We start from the raw sequence: 13,759 nt of genomic DNA on the forward strand, positions 1-13,759 counted from the left end.
CTCGAACTGATGTGTGGGAAACACTTCTTCGAACAACTCAGCCAACGAACTTTTGAAAATCACGTCGGGATCCTCGAACAACTCGGCCAACTTTCTGCTTCACGTCGGGATCCTCGAACAACTCAGCCAACTTTCTGCTTCACGTCGGGGTCTTCGAACAACTCAGCCAACTTTCTGCTTCACGTCGGGATCCTTGAACAACTCAGCCAACTTTCTGCTTCACGTCGGGGTCTTCGAACAACTCAGCCAACTTTCTGCTTCACGTCGGGGTCTTCGAACAACTCAGCCAACTTTCTGCTTCACGTCGGGGTCTTCGAACAACTCAGCCAACTTTCTGCTTCACGTCGGGGTCTTCGAACAACTCAGCCAACTTTCTGCTTCACGTCGGGATCCTCGAACAACTCAGCCAACTTTCTGCTTCACGTCGGAGTCTTCGAACAACTCAGCCAACTTTCTGCTTCACGCGGGGTCTTCGAATAAGCTGACGAACTTTTGAAAATCATGTCGGGGTCGGCAGAATGTTGTAAACGGCTGTCTTGCTCTTTTTTGCTTCGTTTCTTTTAACGTCGAATTACCCGCATGCACTCAGTTGTAGTAAAAGCAGGATCGGGTCTTTTATTTAAACATTCATACTAAACAAACCAAGTACGAAAGCTACTGAGAACACTTCACAAAGGCAGCTTGCTTCGATTTCCGTGGCTGCTGGAGACACACACCTTCCGAATGTCCAGTGTCTCTGGTGTCCGAGTGTGTGTGTGAGTCTCATCTTTATACTGAAAAAGCCTTTGAACTCTTATTCTTTGCATTTAGACAATCATGACTAACTGCTTTCTGAATCGTTTAACATACAGACTATTATTCCCACTGTAATAAGGTACTCAAATACTTAACATCGTTTAGTTCTAAGGTACTCAAATATTCCTTTATCCCCACCGTAACGAGGTGCTCAAATACTTAACATTACTTGTTTAACCTACAGATGTCATTAAATAGTAACAAAGTTATAATCAAATACTTAACATACAGACATCATCAAATCGTTTAGTCATGAATTTCCATTATTCTTAACATCGTTTAGTTCTAAGGTACTCAAATATTTAATATCCAGACATGACCAGTCACTCATCTCAATGGCTGGAAGGCACCATATTGTCTAACAGTCTCATTTCGATCCAAACTTCCAATCTTGTTTTCTTAATCCAAACTTCAGACCGTGTGCTGAAGCAAAGAGTCCAGAACTGTGGGACTGTGCTCCCACAGGGATCAAGTGAAAATTTCATAACTGGGATTGATACATTTTTGATAGGCAAAGCTATTAAAGATTATGGAACCAAAGGCGGGTAGATGGGGTTAAGATACGGATCAGCCATGATCTAATTGAATGGCGGAACAGGCTCAAGGGGCTGAATGACCTACTCCTGTTCCTATGAAAGTAAGCACATCAGCTTACTATTGGTGAGTTTGAAAGTGTGGCCCTCACAGGGTGTTGATTCTTCCGATTGTGGCTCTCCATCAAAAGTTAGTGACTACCTGTGACTTAGACCGAAAGGCCAACCCTCCTCCTCTGTGTACTAGTTAGTACGACTTTGAACTGAAATGTTTTCTACCTGCTGCAATTTGATTTAACCAATCCTTTCCCTGGGGAATTTAGTGAAGAGCTCTTTAATTTTATGTTGTATTGTATTTTTATTGTTTAGTTGTATGCTACCTTTCTGCACTCATCGCCCTAATGGAAACACCTTTGTCCTGACATCCAAAACTTCACTGTATCACAAATATCAGATTAATCTATCATCAAATCACTATCTTAAAACGATACTTATTTATATACAGGTAACTCTCGATTATCCGCACACGGATGCAACGGGAAACCGTTGTAACGGCATTTAAAATTCCGTGTGTATGCACGCTGCTGCAGCCGCTGTCTCTCGCGCCGCCGCTGACGTTGGAGTATCTTTCGGCCCAGGAAGGCAGCGCGCTCCGGAACCCCGGAGCTAGACAATCTCCTCCTCGAGGCCACCTGCATGCATGCTGGCAATGTCCATACTTAACTGCCTTGTTACTGTTTGTAGCTGATTGCACAGTATTTATTCATTGAAGTTTTAACTTTATAATGTCAACTCGCTTTAACGGAGAAATCGCTTACCCGGCATAGCCCAATCCCCGAGGGACCCGGATAATCAAGAGTTGCCTGTATGTATGTATATATAAATATATATATATGTATGTGTGTGTGTGTGTGTGTGTGTGTGTGTGTGTGTGTTGCTTCACTCCAGGATTTGAACACATGCCCTTAGCTGACACTTCAAACAAACAAACTTGCATACTCTTGATTTTCTATCATTTATTATAAGAGATGTACACAGTGAGGCGTAAATTAAATATGATTTTGTTCATAGCTGTTTTCCAATGCACAAAATTGATTACTGCTCGTGAATTTTTGACAGACGTATGCTGTGCCAGTGGATGAGGAACTGGAAAGTGAAAACAATGAACAGTCAAAGGATGAAAAAACTTTCTTGGAGGAACAGAATGTGCAAAATGAAGGATGTGGAGGTAAATACGAATCAGTTGATTATCAGCCAACAAGTTTATTCACCTCAATATTTGTTCCCCTCGCACTTGTTTAGAGGTGAAACAATATTTTTCACTATTTAAGTGCAATGTGGGTTTTGGCATTGTATCCTTGAAATTAATGTTGCCAACAATAGCAGATGAAGCCTTAACATGTTTGCATAATATCCCTCATTCTGCTGTTTGTACAGAGGAGCTAACCTATATATTTTAAATGGGCTAACAGGCCTACTAAAATAGGGTATAGAAAAAAAATGCCATCTGAATGTATTAAGCCTTTGTCTGCTAATGCTGTAAATAGTTCTTCAAAGCAGGGACCAAAGTCATTCTGGGCAATTATTTGTTAGGCATTTGTGCACTGAGTTTGCCAGTTTCTAAGCAGGCTTGCTGAATGGCTCGTGGAGTCCATACATTACACGCAATTTTTTTGAGAAATCTGACCCTGATGGGGCATGCGTTTGGGTATTGTCTGATGAACCAAACTTCTCGGCTGGAAATGGCACCATAGAAGTTTACAGCACAGAAGACCATTTGGCCCATCATGTCTACACCAGCTTTTTGCTGGAGCAATTCAAAACTAATCCAATTGTCCAAGTCTCTCCCCATAGCTCCGTATGTTCCTCTGACTCAAATATTTATCTACTTTTCCCTTTTTTAAGAACACTAGTAGGTATGTTTTGAATGATTTTTAATTTTTTTTTACTACAGACTATACCCAATCTAACTAGAAAATAGGTTTGTATATTTTTAAAATTCATTTTCAGTGATTTAAAATTGGGTTACTCATAGATGGTGGATTGACACCAAGTTTTAAAATGCTTAATTTTTATGACCAACCTATTTTCAGCTGTATTAATTAAACTTTACTGCTCTTAAATATATCAAGGGGTATTTTTTTAAGCAAATGTTTTTTTTAATTATGTTTTAAATCGCTGCCCGATTATGCTGGTTATTGGCAGATTTTGCATTTGCCGATATACAAATGAGTTTGAGTGGAAACACTGGGTGGGTGGAGAGAGAAACATTTCTCAAAACGGGTGCAATCTGGGCCAGAATCGTTAATTGCGCCCAAAGTAGAAACTCTTGTTGAAACATAGAAATCTACAGCGCAGAAGGAAGCCATTTCGGCCCATCGTGTCCGCGCTGGCCGACAGAGAGCCGTACGGCCCTCGGTCAGCAGCCCTGAAGGTTACATATAAACCTATGAACAATGGCGGAAAGGAAAAGAGCATCCGGCCCAAACCAGTCCACCCGACACAACTACGATACCCCATGCATCACAACATTTTATACTCCACCCCAACCGGAGCCATGCAATCCCCTGGGAGAGGCAAAAAGCAGATTTAAAAACCCACGCCAATTGGGGGGAAAATATCTGGGAAAATTCCTCTCCGACCCATCCAGGCGATCGAAACTAGTCCAGGAGCGTTAAGTAAGACAACTGCAGTAGAGTGGGGTCACGGCAGGCAGGTCCATCACTGACCAAATATTGGGGTGTACCATTACAGCACAGGCATTTGGAGGACACCAAAAACCACTATGGGTAGCCTACATTATTGGCTTCAAGGCAGCATTTCACACACTGGACCGGTACTCAATTTGGTTACGTCTAAAGCGAGTGGGTGCTCCAGATGAATTGGTCCGACCCATTTGACTCCTATACAAAGTTACAACCAGTTGTGTGCACATAGAGGATGATCCCAGTTCCACCTTCAAAACTGGATCTATAGTTCAACCTGGATCTATCTTCAGCCCTGCTTCTGCTACCCATGGACTGGATATTGGAGTGCAGTGCTGATGGAAGCAAGAACGCCGATGAACTGGGTTTGGAAGCATTCACTGACTTTGACTGTGTGGCATTACCTTGCAGTAATGCTACAGATAGTAAATGTGGAAATGATTTTCCTCGAAGATGAGGCTGAACCATTAGGCCTTGCGCTCAACTGGCACAAAACCAAAGTGTAACAGTTCAGAATCGCAAATCCTCCACTTTTTACCATTGTAAACAACAGAATCATGGGTCCCGCACATCTGTTCAATTTTCCATGCAAACTGTAAATCTGTGGTTACTTCATCTATGAAGCCCAGCACACACAACAAAGACGATATTTGGCAGAACTGGGAAGGGACAGCAGAATATCAAGTTTGGCTCACTAGCAATGTTCCCTGTGGTTTTTTTTTTCAGGCTAAGGGATGCGCGGTTTGAGAATTTGCAAGTCAAGGCATTGGTGGATTGGGAGCCAATGTAGCCACTGTTCCCGCAGGCGCGGTTTTTCTATTTAAAAGCCAATTGCTTGGGACCCCTGGAGCACGCGGCCACGCAACTTACAGGGAACATTGCTCACTAGGAATTCCAGGAGCCTGGCAGCACTAGCGGGGTGGCAATTCTGGGGGATTCTTCTGTTGTGGCGGGCACCGGTGCCCGATGATCCTAGGATCTGACTGCACTGGGGTTTTCCTGCAGTGAGGCTGGCAACATGCAAGGTGTTGGAAATCCTGACGGCTCGTTGCAAACATCTAAATATCAACTGGCATTTGGACTCTGGCGTACATATACATATTTTATAGACAGCAGGAGATGTAGATAGAGATATGGATCCAGAATTTGCTGCCAAAATAACGCAGAGTTTAATAGCCCTCGCCATTGTGTAATTCATCCATGCTTGTAATGTTTTTGCCTTGTAAGTTGCTGAAAGTGGGAGCTGTTAACAGGGCATCAGGGACCATCGTCTATCTCCTTAACCAGTGAGGGTTAAGGATCGAGAAAGAAACAGAGGAACAACAGAGAAGGAACAAGAATTAGAGAGGGTGAATTAAGGTCAAATCAGGTACAGAAAGAGAAATAAAGAGAGCTAAAGAAAGATTGGATTAAGAGAAAGAAAAGAGACACAAAGAAAAAGTAAGAAAAAAAAGAAATGTTAAGAACCTCTCAACAATTTACTAACTGGGAATGAGACCCCATGGTTTAAATTGTTCCCTTTCTGGACTGTAGAGATTGATTGGCATTGTAGGGACATAAATCTCATTCAAAAAGGTACTTGCGCTTTTAAGTACTAGCCATAACTTTCTGTGCGGGTTTAATGGCCAATCAATGAAACTCACGGAGAGGTTGAGGGAGAGCTGCCGGTTTCACGAAGCTAATGACGGGCCCTGAAGAGTCGGCGGGCCCCAAAGAGTCAGATGGCCGAGAAGATTCGGCCCAACCCCCTGGAGGGAGCGCCATGGGGCGGAGCGGCCGGCCCAAGGACTGTGGCTGCAGGAGTTGCAGCAGGGCGACGAGGAGGAGGCAGCCGATCGAGGAGAAAGATTATATTGGTGAGCAGGATTTTGACGGTCGCATTCTGTGCATGCGCCGGGGGTGGTGCCGGATAAGAGAAGGAAGGGAGGGGGGAATAAATTCCTCTACAGAGTTCGTCAGAATAGTTTTTTTTTACATGTTTATCCCTTGTTGCAGATTTGACAGAAACTTCTGAAATGAGAGAGAATTTTCAACGTCAACTACAGGAAATAATGTCTGCTACAAGAGTGGAGAAGTCAGTAGGGCACCGTGGAGTCATGTTGAGAGGAGCTCTGGAATACTCCCCTTCCTCAACTAATAGCTCTATTCGTTCTGGGCGTAGCAGAGCACTGGAATCTCTCAGGTGCTCTGATTATTTTTTTGTTGACTTTATGGCTATTTTGTTATTGTGACATTTTGTTATTTAAGCTAATGGGGGTTAGTCTTTTTTAATTGATAAAATTATAATTTGGAGCCTTTTGTTTTACAAATAGTTATGGAATGATTTGGTGCAATTTTGATAAAGGCATCACAGAAATTCAGACCTGCCATTTTACAAACTGCAGTGTGAGCTGAGATCTGCCTACAGCTTGTTAATATGGTACTTTTTGTGTAACCAGTGGGAATTAATTCTTGTCTGTTCTCTTACAAATGTATTTTAAAAACGATTGAAATGCAGTTTTGCTGATTGTTTATGTTCGGTCATTGTGTTTCCTTGTACAGGTAATTGCAACTCAGCTAGATTGTTAAACACTAGTTTTATTTCTTGGTCGAGTGAGAATTCAAAAAGTGCATTATTAAAACTGAGGATTAAGTGCTTGCATTAAAACATATAAAATGGGAGGTCATTAATAGGGACAAAATGTTTTTTGTTGAAATTTTTGTACAGATTCCTGAAATTCAGAAAATTCTAACATTTAAAAAAAATAGTCATTGGATAAAACATTTTTTGTTTAGTTTTGTAAGTGAAATCCGCAGGTCATTTTCAGTATCAGTAAAGGCATTTTAAGTAGAGCCATTATACATCAAGTTATAAAAGCACAAATAGTCTACCTTGCATTTGCACTTTGAAGTTAATTTTAAAATGATTCCATCTTTAGGCGCTCACATTCAACAGCCATGGACATCAATACGGAGCCATCGCAAAATGAGCAGATTATTTGGGATGATCCAACAGCTAGAGAAGAGAGAGCCAAACTGGCCAACAACATGCAGTGGCCAGGCAGCCCTTCTCAGTACTCTGAGCAACTGGAGGAAAAAACTGCCAAACACAAAGAGTCTTTAACTGATTCAGAACTGGCGGCGATAGGTATGCTAAATTAATCTCGCGTGTACTTGAAACATTTTTGTGCTACAACCTTTAACATTTTTTTCCTCAGAGATATAGGTTTCTCTGTGAAGTTCAATGCTTTTTGAATATAACTTATTAGTTCTGCTCATGTTATTCAATAACTCTCTCATTCTGCTACTGTTCAAACATGCCAATGAATAGAAAATCCCGAGAGCGGCTTGGTTTTGTAAGACATTTTGCAGCTAGTTTTTAGTTTAAGTGGCCTCCCCTTGTATTTACCGTCATAAATATTTGATTCCTGCCAAGTATTGAATTCAGGAATTTGGTTCAAGTAGAGGAAGGTCTTTTATAAGTAGAACATAAGAACATAAGAAATAGGAGCAGGGCTAGGCCATTTGGCCCCTCGAGCCTGCTCCGCCATTTAATAAGATCATGGCAGATCTGATCTTGGGCTCAGCTCCACTTCCCTGCCCGCTCCCCATAACCTTTCACTCCCTTATCGCTCAAAAATCTGTCTATCTCCACCTTAAATATATTCAATGACCCAGCCTCCACAGCTCTCTGGGGCAGAGAATTTCACAGATTTACATCTCTCTGAGAGAAGAAATTCCTCTTCGTCTCTGTTCTAAATGGGGAGACCCCTTATTCTGAAACTATGCCCTCGAGATGAATCGTGGAATCTTGGCCTTTATTGCAAAGAGGATGGAGTATAAAAGCAGGGAAGTCTTGCTACAGTTGTACAGGGTATTGGTGAGACCACACCTGGAATAATGCGTGCAGTTTTGGTTTCCATATTTACAAAAGGATATACTTGCTTTGGAGGCAGTTCAGAGAAGGTTCACAGGGTTGACTTATGAGGAAAGGTTGGAAGAATGAAAGGTGATCTTATCGAAATGTATAAGATTATGAGGGGGTTTGACAAGGTGGATGCAGAGAGGATGTTTCCACTGATAGGGGAGACTAGAACTAGAGGGTATAATCTTAGAATAAAGGGCCACCCATTTAAAACTGAGATGAGGAGAAATTTCTTCTCTGAGGGTTATGGATCTGTGGAATTCGCTGCCTCAGAGAGCTGTGGAAGCTGGGACTTTGAATAAGTTTAAGACAGAAATAGACAGTTTCTTAAATGATAAGGGAATAAGGGGTTATGGGGAGCGGGCAGGGAAGTGGAACTGAGTCCATGATCAGATCAGCCATGATCATGTTGAATGGCGGAGCAGGCTCGAGGGACCGTATGGTCTACTCCTGTTCCTATTTCTTATGTGAAATATCCTCTCTGCATCTACCTTGTTGAGCCCCCTCAGTATCTTATATGTTTCAATAAGATCACATCTCATTCTTCTAAACTCCAATGAGTATAGGCTCAACCTTTCTTCATAAGTCAACCTCCTCATCTCTGGAATCAACCTAGTGAACCTTCTCTGAACTGCCTCCAATGCAAGTATATCCTTCCTTAAATAAGTAGACCAAAACTGTACGCAGTACTCCAGCTGTGGCTTCACCAATAAATACTCTGTATAGTTGTAGCAGGACTTCCCTGCTTTTATACTCCACCCCCCTTGCAATAAAGGGCAACATTCCATTTGCCTTCCTGATTACTTGCTGTACCTGTATGCTAACGTTTTGTGTTTCATGCACAAGGACCCCCAGGTCTCTCTGTACTGCAGCATTTTTTAATTTTTCTCCATTTAGATAATAGTTTGCTTTTTTATTTTCTTGCCAAAGTGGATAACCTCACACTTTCCCACATTATACTCCATCTGCCAAATGTTTGCACACTCACTTAGCCTGTGTATATCTCACTGCAGATTTTTTGTGTCCTCCTCACAACTTGCTTTCCTACCATCTTTGTATCAGCACCAAACTTGGCTACATTACACTCGATCCCTTCATCCAAGTCATTAATATAGATTGTAAATAGTTGAGGCCCCAGCACTGATCCCCGTTGCCAACCGAAAAATGATCCATTTATCCTTACTCTTTGTTTTCTGTTAGTTAGCCAATCCTTTATCCATGCTAATATATTACACCCCCCCCCCCCCCCCCGAGCTCTTATTTTCTGCAGTAACCTTTTATGTGGCACTTTATCGAATGCCTTCTGGAAATCCAAATACACCATATCCATTAGTTCCCCCTTATCCACCCTGCTCGTTACATCCTTAAAGAACTCCAGCAAATTTGTCAAAAATGATTTCCCTTTCATAAAACCATGCTGACTCTACTTAACTGTATTATGCGTTTCCAAATGTCCTGCTACTGCTTCCTTAATAATGGACTCCAGCATTTTCCCAACAACAGATGTTAGGCTAACTGGTCTATAGTTTCCTGCTTTCTGTCTGCCTCCTTTTTTAAATAGAGGCGTTACATTTGCAGTTTTCCAATCTGCTGGGACCTCTCCAGAATCCAGGGAATGTTGGTAGATTACAACCAATGCATCCACTATCTCTGCAGCCACTTCTTTTAAGACCCTAGGATGCAGGCCATCAGGTCAAGGGACTTGTCCGCCTTTAGTCCCGTATTTTACTGAGTACTTTTCTTTAGTGATGGTGATTGCTTTAAGTTCCTCACTCCCTATAGCCCCTTGATTATCAATTATTGGGATATTTTTAATGTCTTCTACCGTGAAGACCGATACAAAATATTTGTTCAAAGTTTCTTCCATTTCCCTGTTTCCCATTATTAATTCCCCAGTCTCATCCTGATTGAGACCAACGTTTACTTTAGCTATTCTCTTCCTTTTTATATACCTGTAAAAGCTCTTACTATCTGTTTTTATATTCCTTGCTGGTTTACTCGCATAATCTAACCTCCCTCTCTTTATTATTTTTGTAATTGTCCTTTGCTGGTTTTTAAACATTTCCCAATCCTCTAACCTCCCACTAATCTTGGCAACTTTGTATGCCATTGTTTTCAATTTGATACCATCCTTTACTTCCTTAGTTAGCCACGGATGGGTTCTCCCTTCTCTTAAAGTCTTTCCTTCTCACTGGAATATATTTTTGTTGAGTGTTATGAAATATCTCCTTAAATGTCTGCCACTGTTTATCAACCATCTTACACTTTAATCTATTTTCCCAGTCCACTTTAGCCAACTCTGCCTTCATACCTTTGTAATCGCCTTTATTTAAGATCAGGACACTGGTTTGCTATCCAACTTTCTTACCCTCCAACTGAATTTGAAATTCAACCATGCTATGATCACTCTTTCCTAGAGGATCCTTTGTGTGAGATCATTTATTAGTCCTGTCTCATTACACAGTAGCAGATCCGAGATAGCCTGCTCCCTGGTTGGTTCTGCAATGTACTGTTCAAGGAAACCATCTTGGATATACTCTATGAACTCTTCCTCAAGGCTACCTTGGCCAATTTGATTTGTCCAATCAATATGAAGATTAACATCACCAATGATTATTTCCATTCCTTTTTGACAAGCCTCCATTATTTCTTGATTTATACTCCGTCCAACAGTGTAGCTACTATTGGGAGGCCTATAGGCTATGGCCACCATGACTTCTTCCCCTTATTATTTAACTCCACCCAAACTGATTCTACATCTTGATCTTCTGAGCCAATATAATTTCTCATTACTGCACTGATCTCATCCTTTATTGGCAGAGCTACCCCACCTCCTTTTCCTTTCTGTCTATCCTTCCGAATTCTCAAGTACCCCTGAATATTCAGTTCCAAGCCCTGGTCGCCTTGCAACCATGTCTCTAATGGCTATCAGATCATACCCACTTATATCTATTTGTGCCATCAACTCATCAATCTTGTTACGAATGCTGTGTGCATTTAGATAAAGAGCTGTAAATTTTTTCTTTTTACCATTTTCCCTGCTTTGACCCCATTTTCTGAAACACACTTATTTTTATACATTCAGTCCCTTCCTGTCACATTCTGGTTATCATTTCCCCCAGTGCTACCCTGCTCTATTGCCTTCTCCTTGCTCTTTGACTTTAAATTTTCACATACCTGAAGCCTCCCCCCCACTATTTAGTTTAAAACCCTCTCTACAGCCTTAGTTATTCAATTCGCCAAGACACTAATACCAGCATGGTTCAAGGGAAGCCCTTCCCAACGGAACAGCACCCTCTTACCCCAGTACTGGTGCCTGTGCCCCATGACATGAAACCCATTTCTCCCACACTAATCTTTGAGCCACATGTTCATCTCTCTGATCTTATTTACCCGATGCAAATTTGCTCGTTTTTGCTCGAAGGAAAGGGAAAGTAATTCATTAGCCAGTGACTTTGCATTGTACAGGTACAACGTCTGAAATCTGGAATCCTCGGGACTGAGTCCGTGCCGGTTTTTGGGCTTTTCCAGATTTCAGACAATATCAATAGTCTAAAATCCAGAATCCTCGGGACCGAAGCCGTGCCGGATTTCGGACCTTGTCGATCCTCCGCTCCTTACCGCTCGCTGAAATTCCGGTTTTCAGACAATTCCGGTTTTCAGAAGTCCGGATTCGGGACATTGCACCTATACTTATTTTCTGGGGAAGGTTCCAAGATTTCTACCATATCTAGTCGAATAAGAAAGTCACCAAGAAATCTAATAGTGAATTCAGAAGAAACTACTTTACCCAAAGAGCGGTGAGAATGTGGAACTCACTACCACAGGGAATGTTTGAAGTGAATAGTATAGATGCATTTACGAGGAGTCTAGATAAGAATATGAGGAAGAAGGGAATTAAGGGTTATGGTGATAGATTTAGATGAGCAAAGACAGGAGGAGGCTCGAGTGGAGCAAAACACCAGCATGGACTGCTTGGGCCGAATGGCCTGTGTAATGTAATGATCCCAAACAGTGCTGGTTAAACAAAGGAGAAATTGCAAGTTGTTGTTCTGCCTCAAGTTATTCAAGCAGTCTGCCTATGGGATTAAGCTCAACAATGTTTACCTTCGTGCAACAATTTGATCTTCACCAAACATGAAATCTCAGGAACTTTCAATCGGAAGAAGTGCAAATAGCAGGTTCTACCCTCTGACCTAATATCTGCTCGGGGTATCAGTGAAATCCTTTTTCATTATTACAACTCATTTGCGATTCAGCACCTTGAAGTATATTGTAACTATTCATGTATACTAGTTGATCTCTCATGACCATGTGCACTGCGAGTCAGGAGTAAGTGCAGTGTTTAGGTGAAGCAAGGTTAGAGTGCAAGGTGGAGGAGGAAAGGAGGGAGGGTGGGTGCAGGGTGACAAAAAGATAGGGAGAATAGAAAGGGGAGAGGAGGGAAACAACAGCTTGCATTTATATAGCGCCTTTAACATCGTAAAACGTCCCAAGGTGCTTCACGGTAATGTAAGCAAACAGTTATTGACACGTAGCCGAAGGAGGAGGCATTAGGACAGGAGACTAAACGCTTGGCCAAGGCTTAAAGGAGGAGAGAATGGTGGAGAGACAGAGGTTTGGGGAGGGAATTCCAGAGCTTAGGGCCTGGAAGGCTGAAGGTACGCTTGTCAATGGTGGAGCAAAGGAAGTGGGACATGCACATGAGAACAGAATTGGAGGACAGTAGACTAGGAGGGCTGTAGGGCTGGAGAAGGTTTCAGAGATAGGCCACAGTGTGATTTGAACACAAGGTTGAGAATTTAAATGTGGAACTTGCTCCCCTGAAAGGCTATGGATGCTGGATTAATTGAAATTTTCAAGACCGAGATCAATAGATTTTTGTTGGGCAAGGGTATTGAGGGATATTGGAACAAAGGCAGGTAAATGGAGTTGAGGTACAGATCAGCCATGATTTAAAATGAATGGCAGAATAGGCAAGAGGGGCTGAAGAGCTTACTCCTGTTCCTATGTTTTGATTATACAATCTGCTTCAATGACCTCTTATAATCATACAGCACAGGAGGCAGCTATTCGGCTCTCTGAAAGAGCTACCAGTTAGTCCCACTCCCCTGCTCTGTCCTCATATCCCTGAAAATGTTTCCTTTTTAAGTAGAGATCCAATTCCCTTTTGAAAGTTACTAATGAATCTGCTTCCGGTAACCAGAGAACACAGATTTAAAATAATTGGCAAAAGAACCAGGGGGGAAATGAAGAGAAGTTTTTTTTAACCCAGTGAGTTGTCATGATCTGGAATGCACTACCTGAAAAGGTGGTGGAAGCAGACCCAAAAATCAGTACATCACAAAGAAAAATAATGTAACTGTATTTCCAGTTACTTGCCACCAATGTCTCCTGGGCAGCGGAACAGGAGACAACCTTTCCATTCCTGACATAGGTACATAGAACGTACAACACATTTCCACATTTATAAACAAAAAGGGTTTTCTGATTTCATTTTTAAATGATTGAAATTTAATGTTAAGATTATGTCCTCTTGCTTTGGATTCCCCCACTGAAAGAAATAGTTTTGTTATCACCTGTCTACCTTATCAGATCTCTTTATTATTGTAAACACCTTGATTACATCACCTCTCAAACATCTAAACTCAAGGGAATACAAGCCAAATTTACACTTCATTATTTACGCCTTTTAAGGCCTGGTATAATTCAGGTGAATCTGCACTGTACCCTTCCAAGACCAATATATCTTCCCTGTCTGGTGCCCAAAATTGAATGTAATACTTCAGATGGGGTCCAACCAAGCATAAACTGAAGCATCA

The 13,759-nt window shown here is 41.8% G+C and overlaps 1 protein-coding gene across 4 annotated transcripts in view; it reads left to right on the top strand.

Annotated features, from left to right (window-relative positions):
* topbp1 (DNA topoisomerase II binding protein 1) overlaps nt 1-13,759 on the top strand; it is a 122,919-nt gene that overhangs the window by 74,109 nt on the left and 35,051 nt on the right. For all 4 annotated transcript variants that reach the window (XM_070880393.1, XM_070880391.1, XM_070880389.1 and 1 more), the window contains 3 exons: nt 2,448-2,556; nt 6,029-6,215; nt 6,952-7,160. In XM_070880393.1, coding sequence (XP_070736494.1) covers nt 2,448-2,556; nt 6,029-6,215; nt 6,952-7,160 — 505 coding nt within the window. The remainder of the gene's footprint in view (nt 1-2,447; nt 2,557-6,028; nt 6,216-6,951; nt 7,161-13,759) is intronic.

Source organism: Pristiophorus japonicus, chromosome 5 (genome assembly GCF_044704955.1).
Source record: "Pristiophorus japonicus isolate sPriJap1 chromosome 5, sPriJap1.hap1, whole genome shotgun sequence".
In the NCBI taxonomy this organism is placed as follows: Eukaryota; Metazoa; Chordata; class Chondrichthyes; family Pristiophoridae; genus Pristiophorus; species Pristiophorus japonicus.